This window comes from Rhamphochromis longiceps, linkage group LG6 (assembly GCF_057381845.1).
Source record: "Rhamphochromis longiceps isolate RC_006_pf linkage group LG6, R_longiceps_female_GT1.1, whole genome shotgun sequence".
NCBI classification, from domain to species: Eukaryota; Metazoa; Chordata; class Actinopteri; order Cichliformes; family Cichlidae; genus Rhamphochromis; species Rhamphochromis longiceps.
This window is the reverse complement of record NC_140562.1, coordinates 3,104,988-3,126,218: the sequence shown is the minus strand read 5'-3', so window position 1 is coordinate 3,126,218 and position 21,231 is coordinate 3,104,988. Positions and strand designations below refer to the sequence as shown.

Sequence of the window (21,231 nt, the reverse complement as noted above, 5' to 3'; positions counted from 1 at the left end):
GAGAGCGTTGAGATGGGCCTGAGCCCCGTGGTGACCTTTCACCCCCAAACACCTGTAATCTGAGTAAACTGATGACACACAGGTCCTGGCTGTGTTGAACATTTCACACACAGAGCCTTTGAAAGGTTTCTGTCATGTAGCTGGAGAGAGGTGCAGAACTGTGGATTGCATGAGGCTGTGCTGAGCCTCACTTGTAAAAGCTCGACCTGCAGTTACCACTCAGTAGCTGTGACTGTGGACAGACAGAGGTCTGTGGTAAAGGACTGACTGCTGTGCAGCACACACTGATACGAGCCTGTAAAGCTGTGGAGTGACTCTTCATTCTGTGACAGGTGAACATACCTGTCAGGCACACGATCCCAAACATTTGTTGTATTCATGCAGCAGTGTCTCTTACATTTACAATGCATCTGTTTATTAAGGATGAGACATCAGCGAGCACCGTGAACTCACCCCGACAGCCCCGGCCGTTACCCTCAAACCCCGGCAGACAGGAGCAGGTGTAGGCTGAACCTCCGGTGTAGCGGCACAGTGCTCTCTGTGGAACATCGCAGTCATGAGAGCCTCTCTGGCAGTGATCTACTGGACGGTTCTCCTCTGCAGGACCAGAGAGAAACATGTTTTGATGAACCTGTCCCAAACTACACGTCCCCATTCATTAGTATGATAATAAAGACCAGTGGTGTCTATCTAGCCATCCATCTTCTTCCCCCTTATCCTGGGCCGGTCGTGGGGGCAGCAGCCTACGCAGAGAAGCCCAGACCTCCCTCTTTCTGGCCACCTCCTCCACCACCACCTCCATTTCCTCCAAGGCATTCCCAGGACACGCTGTCCTGGGTCTGCCCCGGGGCCTCCTCCCGGTGGGACGTCTCACCCAGGAGGCGAACAGGAGGCATCCTTATCAGATGCCCGACCCACCTCACCTCTTTTCAATGTGGAGGAGCAGCGGCTCTACTCTGAGCCCCTCCCGGATGGCCAAACTCCTCACCCAGTCTCCAAGGGAGAGGCCAGCCACCCTTCAGAGGAAGCCCATTTCTGCTGGTTGTATCCGCGAGCTCGTTCTTTCGGTCACTACCCACAGCTCGTGATCACAGGTGAGGGTAGGGACGTAGATGGACCGGTAAATTGAGAGCTTTGCTTTTACACTCAGCTCCCTCTTCACCACGACGGACCGGCGCAGCGTCCGCATTACTGCAGCTGCAGCACCGATCCGTCTGTCGATCTCCCGTCACTCGTGAACAAGACCCAGAGACATTTCAAATCCTCCACTCGGGGCAGGAATGTACTGCCCCGGTGAAACTTCCAGGCCTTTAGTTTTTGAGATCACCTCAAAGTGCCCTGCTGTAGGTGGGTGGACAGGTCGTTTTGAAAAAAAGATTAATCTTGAAGAGTATTTGACTTATGAAGCTAAAATTCCACAGTACTCATTAACCATCCAAACTATTATATTTAAACACATCCTACATTACAACATCCCATCAGAGGGACGAGGTCCAACCAACGAACCCGACAGCATCTTCATTTTAGGTTGAAGCAGTCACATCTCGTCACTACAGACCAGGCAGGAAACATCTCGTCTGTGCTGCACAGATCGTTATTGTTTATGTCCGCTGTCAGCTTTAGGTGCAACAAAGTCATACTCACCCACAGGAACCAGATACCCCCCAGCTGTCAACACACACACACACACACACACACACACACACACACACACACACACACACACACACACAACCCACCGACACACGTCTTTCCATCACTGGCGAACACAAAGCCGGCGGAGCACTCGCAGCGCAAACTTCCAGGCTGATTACTGCAGACGGCGTTGGGTCCACACACTGAAGGAGTCTCCCTGCACTCGTCAATATCTGCCAACAACATACATGTAATGTTACTGCACATTACATGATCTCTGCTCCATGTGCTGCTTGTAGACGCTCAGATTAAATGTAATCCAGGTTCAGATCATCATTTTACTACTATGGAGCGTTTCCACGTGACTGTCACATTTTTGAAATTATTCTCTCATCTGTTCTTTCCCATTTTCAGCACTGCCCATGTGACCAAGTGTGGGTTTGTTACCGTGGCAATATCGTCCATCTCCAGCGAAACCAGCTGTGCATTCACAGCTGAACCGGACGCCCTCGCCAGGTGTACAGACAGCGTTAATGTCGCAGCCGTGTCGGCCGCTGAAGCACGGATTCTGCTCCAGAAGACTGCCTGTCAGAAAATTAGACACACCTCCAGTCAGAAACAATGTGACTCTTCACAGCACACAAACGCAGAACCGCGCACACCGAGCAGAAAAGATTGTGCAGTTTGGCAACAAACCCTGAAGGTCAACCAGATAATGATAACCCTGAAAATAGATCCAGTGTCTCCAGAAAGTAGCACTCACGGTAAACCACCAGCACAGCAAGAAGCGAGGCAGCGAGAGAGAACAGTGAGCTGTGTCACCTGCACGTTGTTTACCAATAAAATCTAACCGTGAAGAACAACAAGCATCATGTAAATGTGCAAACACACATATGCACACATATGTTACATGTGTTGGTGTTAGAAAGCTCTCCCATCCAGCTCTTCAGCTGTTACAGTTTCACTTTGTCACAGTTGTTGTTCGCCTGGAGACACGCTTAGTTTCCATCGTCAGCAACACAAACATCTATAGACTGTATAGAAAAGATGGACCTAACCACCGCGACGTCACCACTCATTAGTGACTTCCTGAGTGCTTCTTCCAAAGCCACCATGGTTCTTGATATTTGATGTGAATACACGAAGTACAGCTGCTGTGTAACATCAGAGCTGCTCTGTTATTCAAGTATTTAAGGAAAATCTGCGTTTGTCTGTCGAGTTTGCAGAAATGAGAATTTAAATATTTGGGGATATTTTGGTGGAATATCGAGACATGCATGTTGTAGGCAACTGCTGCTCCTTCTTCATGATAAAAGGATTAATGGATAAAAGCGAATCTGTGGTTCACTCACTGACTGCTTTCTGCTCGTGCAGCTGGGCGGAGCTCCTGGCAGGAAACATGTCCCAGATGCTCTGCTGTTTGCCAACAAAGCCCAGCTCAGTGTTGTTTGCTTGTATAACTCTAAACCCCCCGAGCTTCTCCAACCAACCTCACCTGCATATTTACCTCAAATCCTGCCCCTCCCCCAACCCCCACCCCCAGCCCGGGTTGGTATCTTGTTGACATCAGCCGCTGATCTTCGCCCCCTGCCTGCAGCACTCTCACTCTGATTGCAGCTGAGGAAACAGAGCCAGGCTCAGATTACTGTTTACCTTCCTCCGATGTCCCACTGCAACACCGCTGAGGGTTTAAACTATTGGATATGTGTTTCCGAACATTCCTCGGAGTAACAACACGCACCGCTTCGCTGTGACTGTCCCTGACAATGTGGGAAACCTTCTGTGACCTTCAGCATGAGTCTGCTCCCTGACCTGTGCCGTCTGCATCTGTGACACATGTGGAACTAAAATAAATACACCACACATTCACAGAGGCAGATTTTTACATCACTGCTGTTTGTGCCAAGAACTCAAGTACTAATAATCACAGCCTCCAAATGCTGTTCGGTTAAATATGTGGAGGCTAAACTTGGAGCCTCCTGTAGGGTCCATCCACAAACGAGACGTCAGGTCGGCTGTAAAATAAAACAAACTCTGTGGCAGGTTTAACACATTTGACAAAGACTGTGGCCTCGTCCTTCCAGGTTACATCAGCGATATTTTTACAGCCCATTTCAGCTGGAAAGATTCGTGTCACCTGTGTCTCTGATTGCTATTACACACTTTCAAACATGAAAGACTTATTCTGGTTTGTTAAATACAACAACAGTGCGACGGCCACCTTTTTTCTACTGTTTGTGCTTTTGGTTCATTTCCAGTATTTTAATGGGACCTCACCTCACCTCACTACAGGCCTTTGAAGACGTTTGTTTCATTTCGCTCAGTCAGATTCTAGTTTTGTTTGTCTGTTATGTAGCACTAACTCATGGCACCTGTACATCTTACTGAGTAACTTCTTAACCAAATCCACCCATCCACCCACTTCTGGTGGAGGCAGGGTACACAATGGACAGGTCACCAGTAGAGTCACTAGTGACTCAAAAATCAATGCAATTAGTGGTGGCGCTCCAACATACACACTCACAGACACACACACGGATACATATGTGGACGTGTAACATACTGTGGATGGGACCAATTTTGTTGCTCATGGCGTAGCGGATAAGGTGGTTGTTAGCGTCAAACATCACAAAGATTTGGTCTACACTGAGCTGCTGGGTGGTCAGCGTTGCCCCCGCCCACCCAGCCTCATCATACGGGCAGGTCTGAAAGATGATGGACTGACGCCACTGGTAGCTTCTAGTCTGGACGTCTCCATCAGGGGAGGTGATGGTGTAGTTGCAGCTGGAGGAGGAGATGATGACTAGAAAGAGGAGGAGAAATACTTTAGCATTGAGCTACCTTCAGTGGGAAGTGAATCTTTTAATGTCCTAAAACATTGATTTGGCTGAAATATTTACACAGAAAGATTGAAAACAGAAAAACGGACTGTTAGGCCCTGACTGCGTGACGAGCTTAGTGTCAGAGCTGCTGGCCTTACAGTTTCTGCTGTACTGGTGAATCTCCTTGTATGGCTTGATCTGGACAGTGGAGCCTAACGGGACAGCCGGCAGACGTCCATCCAGGTCTGTGCTCATCACCAGGTGGTCGTGTTCATCGATGCCTTTAAACTCTTGCTTGATGGTCAGATGCTCGTTGCCCGGCTGGAAGACCACCTCGGCCTGTCGGGAAAACACGCCGCCTACAGGAATGTGAAAACACACGTTTTCAATGCATTTAGGCAAAGACAACCTACTGAGTGCAATGTGCATTAAGTGCAAACTGAGCGTCAGAATGAAGAAGACTGTCTGATGTGTGGTTGTTGGTGCCAGACAGGCTGGTCTGAGTGTTTGGAAGCTGCTGATCTGCAGGCATTTTCCCACATAGCCATCACTGAGGTTTGCTGCTTCCAGCTCACAGTGAGCTCAGCATGAATGGAATCATTTCTGAATCTGTTTTGGACTTTCTGCATACAAACATGATAAACATTACAGTTACAGTATTTAACTGTTCCCAGGCTCTAGAGGCCCAGAGTCTTTGCAGTTCTGAGCAGTTTTGTGAGCACACGAGGGACAAATTGATGCAGCTTTACACAACAATCATCATCAACCTGCAGCCTTACCAATGAGACTGAATCCATTCTCGTAGCCGGGCTGTTCCAAGGCAAAGGCCCAGCCGATGACGCCCCCCAGTGAGGACAGAAGCTGCAGGGAGGGCCCCACGCTGTCGGGGATGTTGCTGATGGCCACATAGGCCCGTCCATCATTGGCTACCACGTACGAGTGCAAATCATTGTTAGTGAGCCTTATCGGTGAAGGTAAGTTTCCCACAAACACTTGGCCGTTCACTTTTCCGTTCATCCTCTGGGGTTTGCCTGAAAAACAACTTCTCCATTAAATCATTTTATTGTTTCTTTTATCTTCAGTCATCTTTTTTCCTACAAAAACTCCTGATAAATATAGACAAAGGGAATAATATTTACATGACATTTACCAAGTTTTAATGCTTTTAAAGAAGCTTTAATAGAAGAAAAGTTTGGATAGTTTTGACTACACTGTCTTACACAATAAGAAATGACCAAAGCTGCTTTCCTGTTATTAAAATAATCCACAGCTTCACTGATAAGGAACTCAGTTCTTCTTACCTTCTGCAACACAGTCCTTCCCATTCCCATAATAACCAGGCCTGCAGTGGCAGCAGTACCCCCTGCTGTGATCTCGGCAGTCAGCAAAAGCTGAGCATTTGTGCCTGTTGTGGGCACACGTCTCCAGGTTGTATGCAAACACTGTGAAAGGAACAAAAGAAGGCAGGCCGGTAGCTTCAGAATGAAACTATGACAATCTCACCCAAAGAAAAATAAAACACAAACGTCCTGTTATTGAAATCTACCGTTCACATCCAAATCTTCATCGACCACAACGATCTGAGGATGCTGTGGAGCTGAACGCGGTGGTGCTGGTACGTGCCGCTGTTGCAGCCCCGGCTTCTCTGAAGTGTATCTGGGTTCACTGGGCGTGGGAGTGGTGTGTCTTGGTTGCAAAGTCTCAGAGGTGGTGTATCTGGTTTCAGTCTCATGTTGCTCGGTTGGATGTATTCGTTGAATTGTCCCAGTGCTGGTGGGTGCTGGTGCAATAGTGTCTGATTCCACAAAGTGTGGCTCCTGAGTTTTCAGCGTTGCGTTTCCTGGTGTGACAGTTTCTGGATAACCGGTTTGGAAGCTGCTGGGGGTCTCAGATGGCTGCTCATGCTTTTCCTCCGGTACTGTTCCAGCTGTCTTTATCCCCTGGGTTGTATAGGTCAAGAAGTCCACCCCCACATGATCAGCAGTCTGTGTTGGTAACATGGTCACAGGAGGCTCAGTAACACCCTCATTCTCAGGAGAGCTAGTCACTTTCCCCGGTTGGATCTCAACGAAGAACGGGGAGGATCCAATCTTGTACACCCAAACTCCACTGCGTGCTGCGTTGGTCTTTCTGGTTGGATAAAGAATAACATGAAATGTTTCCAAAGTGGACGACAGTGAAAATCAAACTAATGAAGTGGAAACTAGAAATGACAGACAGCATTTCTAAGATGTGTTGTAGCAAAAAGAATCGTGAGCGTCTCCAGTCAGTCCAGAATGCTGCAGCAAGGCTTTTAACAAAGACATGAAAAGAGAGCACCAGCTCATTACACTGGCTTCCAGTACATCTCAGAATTCATTTTAAAATCTTGGTACTGACTTTTAAAGCTCTGAATCATGACGCTCCTGCCCATATTTCTGAGCTCTTAGAACGCCACGCTCCCTCTCGCAGCCTGAGATCGTCTAATCTAAGGCTGCTGGTAGTTCCCCGAACACGTTTTAAAACCAGAGGTGATCTTTCAGAGCGGCGGCCCCAGGTTGTGGAACGCTCTCCCTCCATCTCGACGTTGCCTGGATTGTATTTGTTCTTTTAAACATCATCTTAAGACTCATTTATTGAGACTGGCTTTTAATCCGATTTGTGCTGTATGTTTGACTGTACTGTTTTATATTATTGTGAAGCACTTTATCCTGTGAAGAGTGCTATACAAATCAATAAAGTAAAGTAAGTGTATTTCAGAACTTAATTACAAGGACTACTGGAACTTTGATTTTGCTTAAATAAAGTCTACAGCTCTGTGAAAAGGCGTTTCCTGTCTTGTGTGGATGCACGCTCAGTCATCAGTCAAATGGATTCTGTTCACGTCACGCTCAGCACATTGTTCCTTCAGTGGTGCTGGTTTCAGTCATTGTGCAGATGTCCTGTTTATATGGTTGGTCTGGGGCTGCCTGCTGCTTCAGGACCTGCTGTCATTGATGAATTCTGCTCTCTGCCAGAAAGTCCTGACGGAAAACATCCGATCATCGTTTACCGAAGCTCGAGCACATTTGGGTTTCGCAACAATGATGCAAAACACAGCAGCAAGTCCACCCGTGAATGGCTCCAAACAAAAAACCTCAAAATGAAGGTTTTGAAGAGGCCTGATGAACGTCTGGACTTGCTGTGCTATGACCTTAAGACCATGCTGAGAAACCCTCCATTGTGCCTCAAGTCAAACAATCCTGCAAAGAGTGGGACTAACGATGTTTCAGACATTTGATTAAGGCGCCACAGCCATGACTCCTTTTTCACACACAGTAGGTTTGGACAGCTTCTTTAACAGGACTTCGGATTTACTCAGGTTTTCTGTGTCAAACATTAAAACTTGTTTGTTCTGAAACATTAAAGTGACAAATACACCAGGAAGGGAGCGGGCACTTTATCACAGCACCACGTACAAACACAGACTTCATATTTTCAGTTCCACTATAGCAAAAGCATCAGCAGCAGTCATACTTGGTAAGTTGGCTGATGGAGGCCTCGTCATCAGAGGTAATGTTGAAGTACAGCCCCTGTTTTTTCCAGAACCAGCCCACCAGGCCTTCGTTGAAGCCTGACTCGAGCAGCTTTCTTTCTCCTCCTATTGATGTGTAGAGAAACTGCAGGCCGTTCCTGGGGTACAAGAGGATGGCCCAGGCAGATGATGCTGTGTAGGCTACAACCAGCTGGAAGGTGATTCTCTGAAAGTGCAAGATAACATGTTTATATCCACACCACTGCTTATTTTTCATTCTGGGTGGGTTTGTGTGTGTTTTTGCTCACTGTGTGTTTATACACCACTCTACATTTAATCATCACTGATATTCCACACCATGTCCTGTCTCTCCCATCATGGCCCCGCCCCTCCCTGAGCATGGAGGTTTCTTCCTGTTAAAAGGGAGTTTTTCCTTCCCACTGTGGCCAAAGTGCTGCTCATAGGGGGTCATATGATTGTTGGGTTTTCTCTGTATGTATTACTGTAGGGTCTACCTTACAATATAAAGCGCCCTGAGGCGACTGTTGTTGTGATTTGGCGCTAATAAAACTGACTTAGACGGAGACAGGGTAGAATGAGTGTTTATGCCGTAGAACTAAAAAAATAATCCGTTTTTCTGCACTAAGGAAAATACACTCAGAATAAATTAGTAAATAAAAGTATATAATATATATAAAAAATAAATACATACTATCTAATTGAGAGAAATTGAAATCCTCACCTTAGTGTCCAGTTGGTCTCCTCGTCCAGATGTCCCCTGGGCAGCCATGTTCTCCCAGGTAACAATGAAGGTGTTGGTGGGCTTCTCTACCTTACCATCTGGGAAACCCTGCCTGATGTGGTCAGCGGCTCGACCCAGGATATTGGGGGTGCTGTCGTGCCTGAAGTACACCTTGCCTTGTCCGTCACTGTTGTCCAGGTCTCCCAGAAGGACTGCAATCATTTTAAACTCACTGGGCGTCTTCCCCAGGTATTTCTCCTCAGCGGGAGGCTCGGCAACAGCCACAAACCCATTGGTGTTGATCTGAAACAGGAGGATCAGGTTCTTTGGTTAATGAACAGACACCTCATATTTCATGTGAAATCACACAGTGCATTTATGCACCTCAGATTTTAGTAATTGTGAGAATGTATCATTTTATTTTAAGGTTAAATGTTTTTACTGATGACCAATCTGGACATTTCCCACAATCCTGAGGTCTGAACTATAAATGTGGTCCAGTACTGTCTGATTAAATTTCATGAGCCAGTAACTGACGTGAGATAAAGTGAGGACTGTTGATGCTCCGTCATTATCATAAGTTTCTCAAAGCTAGGACAAACAAACCCTGCGCTACAGTTATTCTCAGAATGATAACTTATTATTTAAATAAATGATTTGCTTATTCAGCACAAAGTGTAAGCAGAGTGCACAAAGTTCTCTTGCTGCTATTCTGTGCTCTGTCAGCTCCAGGAATTCCACACAAATAATTCACTCAGAAAAGAAAGATCTCTTTAAGCTGGGCAGACACTGGGCGATTTTTTCAGTTGTGCGATTCAGCTGCTGCTCAAACTGTACGATTGACTCGCAGGGGTGAGAAGTTCATAGGTCACGATGCAGGTCACACACTATACGGCCGATGCTCTGATGCGACCTGAGTCACACTGTGCGTCCATAACATGAAGGTTATAACAGAAAATCTGTCGCTCTCTCCCTCTCTGTCTCTCACTCACACAGACACACCACCACCATCAACTTTGCTAAATTGCTAATGAAAAACATGATCAGGCAGCTGTGATTGAGCAGCAGTGTAGATCCAACTATTCACGGTTGTTGTGGTCGTGATGATTTTGTGAGGCCACATCGAAAAGGCTCGGATGAGCTCTCTACAAGTTGTGCCTCCATCGCTTGTGTCCGGATCACACGCTGCACTGCTGCTCCGTCTTTTTCAACAACCTTTATGTGTTTGCGCGTGCGCAGTGTGAGAAGCTGCGGTGATAACCTCACGACGGTCCTCACGACCAAGCGATTGATGATCTGGAGCTGGTCGTGAGGTGTTAATCGCTTCTCGTTACCCCACGTATACTACACGATGCACGACGCACGATGAAGGCCAAATTCGGGCCGATCACCAAAACGGTCGCACGACTGAAAAATCGGCTCAAAATGGGCCAAAAATCACAGAGTGTAAGCCCAGCATTAGCCCATCATTAGCCCAGCTTTAGTCCAGCATTAGCCCAGCTTAAGCCCAGCATTAGCCCAGCATTAGCCCAGGTTAAGCCCAGCATTAGCCCATCATTAGCCCATCATTAGCCCATCTTTAGCCCAGCATTAGCCCAGCTTAAGCCCAGCATTAGCCCAGCATTATCGCAGCATTAGCCCAGCATTAGCCCATCATTAGCCCAGCTTTAGTCCAGCATTAGCCCAGCTTAAGCCCAGCATTAGCCCAGCATTAGCCCAGGTTAAGCCCAGCATTAGCCCATCATTAGCCCAGCATTAGCCCATCATTAGCCCATCTTTAGCCCAGCATTAGCCCAGCTTAAGCCCAGCATTAGCCCAGAATTAGCCCAGGTTAAGCCCAGAATTAGCCCATCATTAGCCCAGCTTTAGCCCAGCATTAGCCCAGTTTAAGCCCAGCATTAGCCCATCATTAGCCCAGTTTAAGCCCAGCATTAGCCCATCATTAGCCCAGTTTAAGCCCAGCATTAGCCCATCATTAGCCCATCATTAGCCCATCTTTAGCCCAGCATTAGCCCAGCATTATCGCAGCATTATCGCAGCATTAGCCCATCATTAGCCCAGATTTAGTCCAGCATTAGCCCAGCTTAAGCCCAGCATTAGCCCAGCATTAGCCCAGGTTAAGCCCAGCATTAGCCCATCATTAGCCCAGTTTAAGCCCAGCATTAGCCCATCTTTAGCCCAGCATTAGCCCATCATTAGCCCAGCTTAAGCCCAGCATTAGCCCAGCTTTAGCCCATCATTAGCCCAGCTTAAGCCTGATTCGAATCGTGACCGTGTGAAGCCACACCACCATGAACTGAGTGCAGTCTCCTTTCAAGGACAAGGCAGTAAATGCAGACAAAATAGCAAAAATATGTCATAATAATCAACTTCTTCAGTTCAGATAATGAGACAATCATTCATTTGTTTAGGTTTCAAAATATGAGCAATGGTGGTGACTGACGCAGGATTTCTACAACAGGAGATAAACCTAGACATGCCCCGCTGTGACTGAGCTTTAATACGCATCGTATGCCTTCTGCATATTATATGACAAAACATAGACAGAGAGAGGTATGCAAAGCAGTTTGTGCTCTAAGTTATTTGGTAATATTCACTTGTCAAACATCCAGTACACACTGCGCGCTTCATATAAAGTTGTCCTGTTGCTCTGTGATTTTATCTCATTCTCACAGTTAAACCTTCCCAACCTCGTGTCTCACAGGCTGTTCATCATCTGTTTAGTGTCACAGATTCAGATTCTTTCCCAAACCTGATGATCAGTCACTAAACCACCGTCACCTTTAGCATTTTTAACAAAGCAAAGCAGAATTTCACCGTAGCTGTGCCACGACACAGGTTTACATTCACCGTTGCATACAACAATGAGACAAACCAGATCTGTCAGCTGTTTATCAAAGGCTTTACAAACATGCATCTTTCATGTGTCAGCCAGCATGCAGCCTGTTTCAGTGTTAGTTACTGTTCTTACTGTCCGGGAGGAACTTTGACCACATCATTGCCTTGGCACTGATAAAGTATTCTGATTCTGAGATGCTCACAGCTGATGATGTGCGACCCAAAAGCAAACTAATTCAGTTCAATTCAGTTTAATTTATACAGCACCAAATCACAACAACAGTCGCCTCAGGGCGCTTTATACTGTGAGGTAAAGACCCTACAGTAATACAGAGAAAACCCAACAATCATATGACTCCCTATGAGCAAACACATGGCGACAGTGGAGAGGAAGAAACCTCCGGCAGAGCCAGGCTCAGGGAGGGGCGGCAATAACTGGCTGGGTATGAGTGGAGGACGAAGGCAGACTGTGGAAGAGCCAGACAAGAGCCTCACTTAGTGCAGAGAGCCGTCTGAACAGAAGAAGCACTGAGTGCATCATGGGAAACACTCAGCAGCAAAACTAAGCAATCCAGAACTTTATCAGACATGAGAGGGAAAAGACTGCTGAACATTTGGGTAATTATATTAAATGAAACTAAATCATGATGATTTTCATTCATGGTATTAGTCTTGTTTCTGATGTTATGGATTATTTTAATGTTTAATCAACAAGCTGACAGTAAAAATCCCTCAAAAACACACTGATCTTGTCTGTTTTTACACACTCACTGCACCAGAAATAAACTGTACGAGTCGCTCATCATACCTCCATGTGTACCACACACACACACACACTCACACTCCTAATGTCATCTTCATGTCCTGCTTTCATCTTTAACGTTTGAGCTAAAGCTGACACTAAATTTGTAGAAATCTCAGAGGTGTACAGCAAATATGTCCCCAACTATAATAAATCCTACCTGTGCTTTCTATACTCTGAAATAGGGCTGCTCGATTATGGCAAAAATGATAATCACGATTATTTTTACTGAAATTGAGATCGATTATTTGACGATATTTATTTAACCCTTTAAGACCTACTATAGAACCAAGTCCGCCAGAGCTTATATTATTTTTTTTTACATGCTGTGGAGCCATTTTTGGGAGCATTTCAAGTTGCTATATATCAATACAACTGTTATAGCCCATATTTTAATAATATGTATTCATTAAGTCCATAGTAACTACATTAATTGCAAAAAAGTGCAATAAACTACAAAAAAATTGAAAATCGTTTTTGTTTTGTTTTTTACATATATTTCTACTTGGAGAAATTTAAGAGGTTTATCCCTCAAAACTTTAAATACAAAAAAGTTGCAAAAAAATAGTTTACAGCAACAGGAAATTTATTTTGAGTGTCTTCATAGTTTTATTTTGGAGATACACCAATTTTTATATACTGCAGGAAAAACAAAAAAACAATCCTATGATGCAAATTTGCAAAGAAAACAGCAGGTGCATCAAAATAAACTATTTCCAGCAGTGCAATTCGAGTCCTAAGCATCCCAGCAACTATTCAGAAAAGTCAAACATGACTTATAAAAACACCAGTATAGGCTTTTAAGGCCTACAAGTAAAAAACTACATTTTCCGCGAAAATGCCGTCACTTCCGGTTTCGGACAGGAAATGAAATGAAAGCTTTATGTGGAAGGAAACCGTGACAAGCTGATGGCATCAGATGTAAGTACAACTCCTCCGGTTTCATATGCAAAACAAATTATTGCGCTAGCTTACACGGTTCCAGTTCTACAGGGATTTAAAGGGTTAACAATAACAATGTATTGAATAATGACTTTAAAAAATAATATAAAATAGTGCAAATACTGATAACAGTGCAAATGTTTGCAATATAAAAAATAAATAAAAAATGTAAACATCTATGTTTAGTGAACTTTGCAGTGTTGCTCTGTGGTGCAGCTACGACACCGTAGCAAAGTTTACACACTGTGTCTACTTGATCCACGTCTGACTGAACCCACAATGTTTCCACACCACTGAAGTTTTTTTTCTTTTTTTACCTCTCTTTTCAACCAACGGCAGTCACTCTCCTCTCCAAATAACTTCTGCTTAGCTTTCCGAGCTTTCCGAACTTCCCTCGGGTCCTCTTAATTGTTGTGACGTATGTTCGAAATGCAGAGAGGTGCGCTCGATTTGCCACACGGAGCAGCGCGAGAGTAAAGCACGAGGGAGGGGCTAAGTCATTTTTAATGATCGTTGAAAGCCCAGATCGTAATCGTGATTAAAATTCGATTAATTGAGCAGCCCTACTCTGAAAGTAACACACCATTGATTAATGCTTCAATATTAAATATGATTGCTACCGAAACACAGGCCCTTAAATAGTTAAATGATTACTTAAAAAGCCATCACCCGGCCGTCTTAGCTAATCATAGGCCCATCACCAACGTCCTTATATTTCCATAAATCATAAAAGAGTAGCTGTCAAACAGCTAACTGATCATCTGCACAGATAAAGGTCCCAAGTTCGACTCCCCCCTCTGACCTGTCAGTGTGGAGTTTACTCATGGCAGTGACATGGTCTCGTACTGTCACATTCCCAGTAAAGAGTGATTTATTTTAACTGGAACATTTTGGGCTGCAGGTAGTTTTTCTGCATCTTTATGCAGAAACAATCCAAAAACTAAGAATGGAAACTATCCATTTCTCTACTGCTTTGTGACCTCTGGGATTGAGATAACTGGAGCTGAGTCGAACCTAAACGTGTGTTTGTGAGCAAAGACATTCTTAGCTTTGAAGGTCACATAATCATCAAAGCACAGCAGAGACAAAACACATACTGAGCAGGCACGTCTGATATCTTTACAAGCAGCCAGCATCAAAAATGTTGAAAACATATCTGCAACCTTGAGATGAGACAGGAAGAGGAGAGGAAACATGAGACAAAGAGGAAAGCCACATTGCTCGAGTGCCTCTGTAAAGAGGGTCTCAGCAAAGTCATGTCTTCAGGGGAGCTTTCCCCCACCCTCCCCCATCACACCCTCCTCCCAGAGACAGGCTTCCTTCAGAGAAATGCACGAGCGGCTCGAATGGCTGCTCTCCCAGCCGGTATCTGACACTGCAGAGCTGAAGAAGCGCCACCTTCATCACAGAGCAGACAGCAACACACTGCAAAGGAACACGGCTGATGAGAAACTCTACCAACAGCTGTGTGTCCAGTTCAATGAAATGTGCTTCATGCTCACTGGTTAGCTAACAGGACTTAGTGTTAGCAGCAATCAACCAACCCACTGATGTCATATTCCTGACTTTATTCTGATGTAAACACTGTAACTAAAAGCAATGTTTTAGGTGTTAGACCTGCATCAGTTTTTCCGCGGGGGCTTCATACATGTAGTTTTTTCATGCCCACTTTAATATGAGCAGTACACGATTTAATGTTTTTAAAAGCACAGCGCCTGGACAGCAACTCTCTTAATAATTCTGATTTCATTTCTACTAGTGGAGCATTAAGGAAAATACTGGTAATTTTTTATTTAAAGATTATCATATGTTCAATTCAATTTTATTTATATAGCGCCAAATCACAACAAAAGTCGCCTGAAGGCGCTTCATAGGTACTTGTAAGGCCTCTTTATCAGAATATTAAAATTCTGCTCACAAAAACATTGAGAATTGAGATATTTTATGCAGTTTCCCTTTCTTACGTGTAGTGTACAGGATGATGGTGGAGGTAGTGTTTTTACTGGACACTGGTGATGCTGGTGCAAAAGTACTTATGGGGCCTGACATGTGCCCAGATGATCTACAGCCCGGGTAGAATAGAAAGCCTCACAGCTAGTAACGTCCTGATGTGTGGTGATTTCCTGAATCTACTAATGAACTTTGAGAAGACACCTCTCCTGACTTTAACACTATGCTATTTAAAAGCATGTCATGGACTTGCCAGTGTCAAGCATGTTGGTGGTAGCACTGTGCTCTGGGACTGGTTTGCTGCCACTGGTACACTGTGCAGTAACAGAATAATGAAGGAGCACTATCTTCAAATTCACCAACTTCACCTCAAATCAACAGTTAGACGACTGAAACTTGGACACAGACGGGAGTTCCAACAGAACAACGATCCCAAGCACACAACACTGTTTTTGGAATGGATAAAGCAAGCTAGCATTAAGGTTCTGGAATGTCCCTCTGGACGCCCCCAAACTCGGGTCTTCTGCCCAGAAGACTCATCACATATCTGGGCTGAAATATGCAGAAGCTTGTTGATGGCTACATGTGCAACGTGCTAAGAGATGTTTAACCCAATATTAGTGGGGGTGTATGCATCTATTTGAGCCGTATATACACTTTTGACCCGGTTTGGATTAGCGAAACTCCAAATTTTAATCCAACTCAAGCATTTCAAAGTAATTAATGATGCTGTACAATCACTCCACCGTAGAAAATGAACAGTTCAAAGAAACTGACAATCACGCAGATGATGAGTGTATGTATGTATGTAATCATTAGTGTATTAGCTAAAATCATATGCCATATTGTATCAGTGTACACAAAATGCTACCTGTAGTGAGCACACCGCCTCTTCCAGGCTATACCAAGACATCTGCATCACCCGAACCACAGGACAAGACTGTTTTCGATGTGTGTTACACTGAGGCAAAGCCCAGCGATGGAAAATCAAGGGTGAAAATGGCTCTTCAAACTGTCACTGATAAAATGCTGCATTTATAATTTGCATCTCACTAATAAACCATTTGTTACATAAAGACAAGGCGAGCAAGGGATTAAACCGGCAGCTGCCTGGGTCTCATCATCGTAACAAGCAGTCAATGTTGGGCCAAAACACGTGACCCGGCTGCTGCAGCCTTTGTAGAGCCTACGATGTAACCTAGCTAACTGTCCAATGCCGCTGTCAGCATCCATGCTTGTGTGTAATGATGTGTTCATGTGTGGTCGTCTCCCGGGGTTTCGTACGTGGTGCCAGCAAAGAGGAAAAATAAAACGCTGGGATTGTTTTTCCTTCTCGCTAGCTTCCACCTAAGCATGATATAGCATGTTCTGACTGAGAGATTTCTGAACAAATTCAAACGTACAGCTCTGTTATCACTTCCAGCATAAATGAAGACAGAAAACTAAACAGCAGTGACGTTTGTAGGGTTACTGAAGTTGGGCTAGCTGGTATATAATGATGTGCTATGTGATCGCTAGCGACACAGCTATGTTAGGTAAACACAGTGAAGCTGGAGGATGAACGCTAACTTTCTTCCACTCGATAAAAGTTAACGTGAAGGTTCCTGATGGTTAGAGACAAATGCAATCGCATGGCAGGATGCTGTAAACGGACCAAACTTCAGTCAGGAGAACAACTGAGATTATTCAGCCACAATACGGTGGCTGTAGCTCAGGTGGTAGAGCAGGTCATCTACTGATCGGAAGGTTGGTGGTTCGATTCCTGGCTTCCCCTAGTCTGCATGCCAAATATCCTTGGGCAAGATACTAACCCCAAATTGCTCTCCGATGCATCCATCGGAGTATGTGTGTGTGAATGTTAGCTATAAAGCACTTAGAAAAATGTGCGAATGTGTCAGGGTCCTGGGTCTGAGCGACCCAGGATCCCTGCGCAGTTATGAATTGTATTATTATATGTATTTTGGTGTTGCTTCCCTTCTCTGTGCTTGTGTGTGTGTATATATATATATGTGTGTGTGGCTGAGCACCTGTTTATAGGCGGCGTCAGGCCTGGAGGGTGTGGTCCTGCAAGGGGACTGGCCACACCCGAAGCCACACACCTGCTGCTGATCAGGCCTCGTCGGGGGAGCTACTTAAGAGAGTCTTGGAGCTCCCACCGACGCGGGACCATTCCATGAGACTCCACGTTAGTCTTCTGCTTAGTTAAAGTCTGAGTGTATGCCTACTGGAATTAAGTGTCTTGACGGCTGCCTCTGTCATTTTCCCCTCAGGAGGAGCGTGGAACATCGGAGGGCAGCAGGCACGGGGTGTGTGTGGACACACGAGAGTGGAGAACACGGAGCACGGACTTTTTGGGAAGACACGACACGGGAGTCACGGGAGAGCACGGGGATTTACTGTTATTGTTTCCATCACTGTAAATAAACGCACTGTTTATACACAGAGTACCGCGCCTGGGTCCTCCTTCCCCACTCCTTCCACGGTGTGCCATGCCGCACCGTGACAGAATGGGTGAATGCACAAGTTGTGTAAAAAAGCGCTATATAAGAACCAGTCCATTTACAATACGAGGTTAGTCATTAATGTACTGCAACAACATGGGAATAGAGCAGCTGTGAGAGGATTCAGCATTAATGAATCAATGGTACAGAAGTGGAGGAAGCAAGAAGAATGAGTTGAGTAAAGTTTTATCCAATTTTGTTTCGCTTAATGCGCCTTATAATCCGGTGTGCCTTATGTATGAAAACAGACCCGTTCATCAACAGTGTGCCTTATGGTCTGAAAAACACGATATGTTGGATGACACTGTGTGGAGCTGTTAAAAGCCTGGCTCAACATGCAGTACTGCATGTACTGTTTAAGGAGCTGTAGCAGTACCCCGGGCAAACTTGCCAGGACGTTGCTGACATCACACATGTCTGACCCCTGAGATCATCATTATCAGTGTGAGAACAACACAGGGAGGAAACACCCTGAGACGTGACATCTGGTTTGGGAGGACAAATGTGTCATTCTTCCATGTTCCAGATGTGCCGGCTCTCCAAAGAGCCTCCATTTACTGTCAAGGATCAAACTACAACCCAGATAACCTCCTCAGCAGCAAACCCTGGAGCTGAGCCAGGAGACTGCATCTTGTGGTTTTCAACCCGGGCATCATATTAAATGTAAAGGACTCATAAACACTGGTGAAGCACAAAGCAGCAGGATATTACTCGCTCTGACGCGCTACGGGGTGGGACTGGTGATGGATAGATGGAGATGCTTGAAAAAGAGCTGGTGGGGGCCGACTACACACTTACTATTAGATCTTCACACTGAGTGAAACCCAGCAGCAGAGGCTGAGAGCAGCTTTTAGTTTCATGCTTTCACCCTGAAACTCTGTTAATACAAATTCATAATGTTTAAATGACACACAACACACAACCTTTGCTTGATATTCTATCATCTGCATGAAAATGGAACAACCACAAAATCAGAGACTTTTCTCTGGAAGTGAGAAAACACGTCCTAACACAGCACATTTAAAAAAGGAATATAGTTTGGAAAGCACACCCCGACTTTCAATCTCCACCAGCACCTTGAAGCTTTTCCACTCGAGCCTCATGTCACCCACCCACCCACCCACTCGGACTCGACGTAATGATGAACACATCAGGGTTCACTATCTCACCCAGTGACACACTGATGTGCAGACCGGCGTGGCCGGGGCTCAAACCACAGCTCCTTAAAGCTCTTTGACTGTTAGCTTTACCTGTGGGTTCAACAGGAAACCAACATTCATAGATTTCCTGTCCTATATGCAAATAACTCGTTCTACCCCCAGTAACAGCTCTGTGTCTGAAATAATGTGAAAAGACAGGAGTTTACTGGAGCTGGACCTTGACTGTGTCTCATCAACTTCCTGTTGAGCCAGGGAGATGTGTGTGGTCTTTTTGTTTTTGTTTTGGGGGATGGAAAGCAAACAGTTGTGGGACAGAAGAGCAGTGGACATGGATGCGTGAGGAGAGTGTTCAGCAGGTGTGCAAATCTGAGCACATCAGTCTAAAAGTGTGTGACCGAGCTCTGTGTGTCATCCACACTGGACGTCTCTCTGTGGAGACGACTGCAGTAACATGTTTACAGTAAGCTACAGTCAGCAACTCTGACCATCCCGCTTTCTGAGCTATTTTGCCCCGCCCCCCAAAAAAGCCACAAACGATATTGAGGCTGACACAGTCTATGACGTGTATGTACTCTGCACTGAGCTAATGATAATAATTGGTATTAAATATTTAATACTTACTTTGTTACTATAATACTATAGTTTCTGTCACAGTTCATTTTACCTGTTATAGAGTGAAATAATGTGGAGCTTTGGACACGAGCGAGCTGGGAGCAGCCTGGCTTTGCTCCGGACTTTAACTGTGTCAGTAACAGCTCACATTTAAATTCACATATTCACAAAGAGTCGAGCACCTGTGTCAGACTGAGCCAATCCAATCGCACACCTGTCTGTTCACACATGTCACACAAACCCACAAATCAAACAACGAAAGTCAGAAAGCAGCAGGAGGATGGACAAAGGTATAGCGCCAATAAAAAAGCTCATCAGGTGACAAACAGACAACGACTGCACTGAGAAAGGAATTCACTCCTCAGGTAGGTGCGAGGAGCCTGAAACGAAGGCAGAGCTGCATTTGCAAAGTGAACTAAGTTTGAATCATGAAGAGTGAGCGAAAGACAGAGCTGAGTGTCCTGGAGCTGAACGAAAGGATGAGGAGCTGTGAGACTTTACTGAAAAAGTCACTTAAACATGTGATCAGCGCCAAGAAAGATGGAGGACATCCTCACCTCTCTGACCACACACCTCTGAAAGCAGTTCCCAGAAATGTTGCGCTAAACTTCAGCGTTCAACATGCGCACGCAGCGCACTGAACCTGACCATGAGCAGATCCTACAGGACACAAAACCGCACAGCCCTCAGCTTTGTCCTTAGAAATTCTAATAAATCAGAAATGATTTCTCCCACTGAGACTCTCAGTCTTTACCAGCTTCACTTCACTTTGGTTTTTGATGCTTTGAAAGGTGACAAAAAGCTGATTCTGGATTTTTTTTTTCTGCGTACTCCTCTTTTTACGAAGAAACTTTAACACATCATCATCATCCTCTAGATATGACACTCACATAAACTGTGTCGTATTCTTCCTCCAAGTACACCAGTGACCCTTTCAGAGGCAGCTTTGCCGTGGAGTCGGAGCCGGGTGGCAGCTGCAGGTCTCCGGCTGCTTCTCCAAACTCAAACAGCTCCTCCAGCTTCAGAGCCCGAGTCACAGCACCCAGACCCGCCAAGTACCAGCAGAGCCACCAGCAGAGTCGGGACACGGCCTTCATCTCCATCTTCACCTGAGGATTCCCACCGACCTACGAGCTGAGCGCAGCGGCGGAGTGACACCGGCGGGAGGACGGGCGCACGGATGGATGGATGGAGAGCGATGGGAGTGACGACCGCACAACTTCCGGAGACTTTTTCAAAATAACGTGAAGTAAAGCTAGAAGTTAGAACTTTTTAAAAGATAAAAAACTGAGTGAGGGACAGCTTTAGAAATGCGCGCCATCCTTTTTTGCTTTTAGCCTTTACACGTGACGTGTTGTCTAAGTTGAACTTGTGTCTGTAAAATATAAGTTTGTCACACAGTGCTCCGTTGGTCCCATGCATCACTGCCATCTACCGAGCGCAGTCTGTAACTTCATACAACCACAATCGGACTTGTTCGGAAACCCGAGAAGATGATGAGCTGATTTGTGCTGCTGGGGTCAGCGGGGGGTCAGGTGTGCAGCTACCTGAGGTGTTCCGGGGCCTGTGAGGGAATGAAGCTTGTGATGACGTCACTACAGCGTGCTGCTTTCATCACTGGCATAGGGTCTCTGACTGATATAAATGAAGACATTTGGTCTGAGTTGTTGGACCCCATGAAAAGGCCAGTTTACACAGGAGCATCGTCACAGGAACCTTTTTTGAAAAAGGTCA

General features: G+C 45.4%; 1 protein-coding gene across 3 annotated transcripts in view; it reads right to left on the bottom strand.

Moving 5' to 3' along the window:
• The window catches only part of LOC146667271 (nidogen-1-like), a 36,919-nt gene extending 16,096 nt beyond the window's left edge, over nt 1-20,823 (bottom strand). Inside the window, exons 1-11 of one of the 3 annotated variants that reach the window (XM_085408942.1) lie at nt 20,388-20,819; nt 8,693-8,995; nt 7,953-8,176; nt 6,004-6,587; nt 5,759-5,899; nt 5,237-5,488; nt 4,616-4,816; nt 4,199-4,438; nt 2,083-2,220; nt 1,740-1,868; nt 454-597 (exon numbers count right to left, since the gene is read on the bottom strand). In XM_085408942.1, the coding sequence (XP_085265068.1) occupies nt 454-597; nt 1,740-1,868; nt 2,083-2,220; nt 4,199-4,438; nt 4,616-4,816; nt 5,237-5,488; nt 5,759-5,899; nt 6,004-6,587; nt 7,953-8,176; nt 8,693-8,995; nt 20,388-20,600 (2,569 nt within the window). In that variant the 5' untranslated portion in view covers nt 20,601-20,819. Of the gene's footprint in view, nt 1-453; nt 598-1,739; nt 1,869-2,082; nt 2,221-4,198; nt 4,439-4,615; nt 4,817-5,236; nt 5,489-5,758; nt 5,900-6,003; nt 6,588-7,952; nt 8,177-8,692; nt 8,996-20,387 lie in introns of all 3 variants that reach the window. The other 2 variants (XM_085408944.1, XM_085408943.1) reach the window with 2 other exon arrangements.
• Between the last annotated feature and the right edge of the window lie 408 nt (nt 20,824-21,231).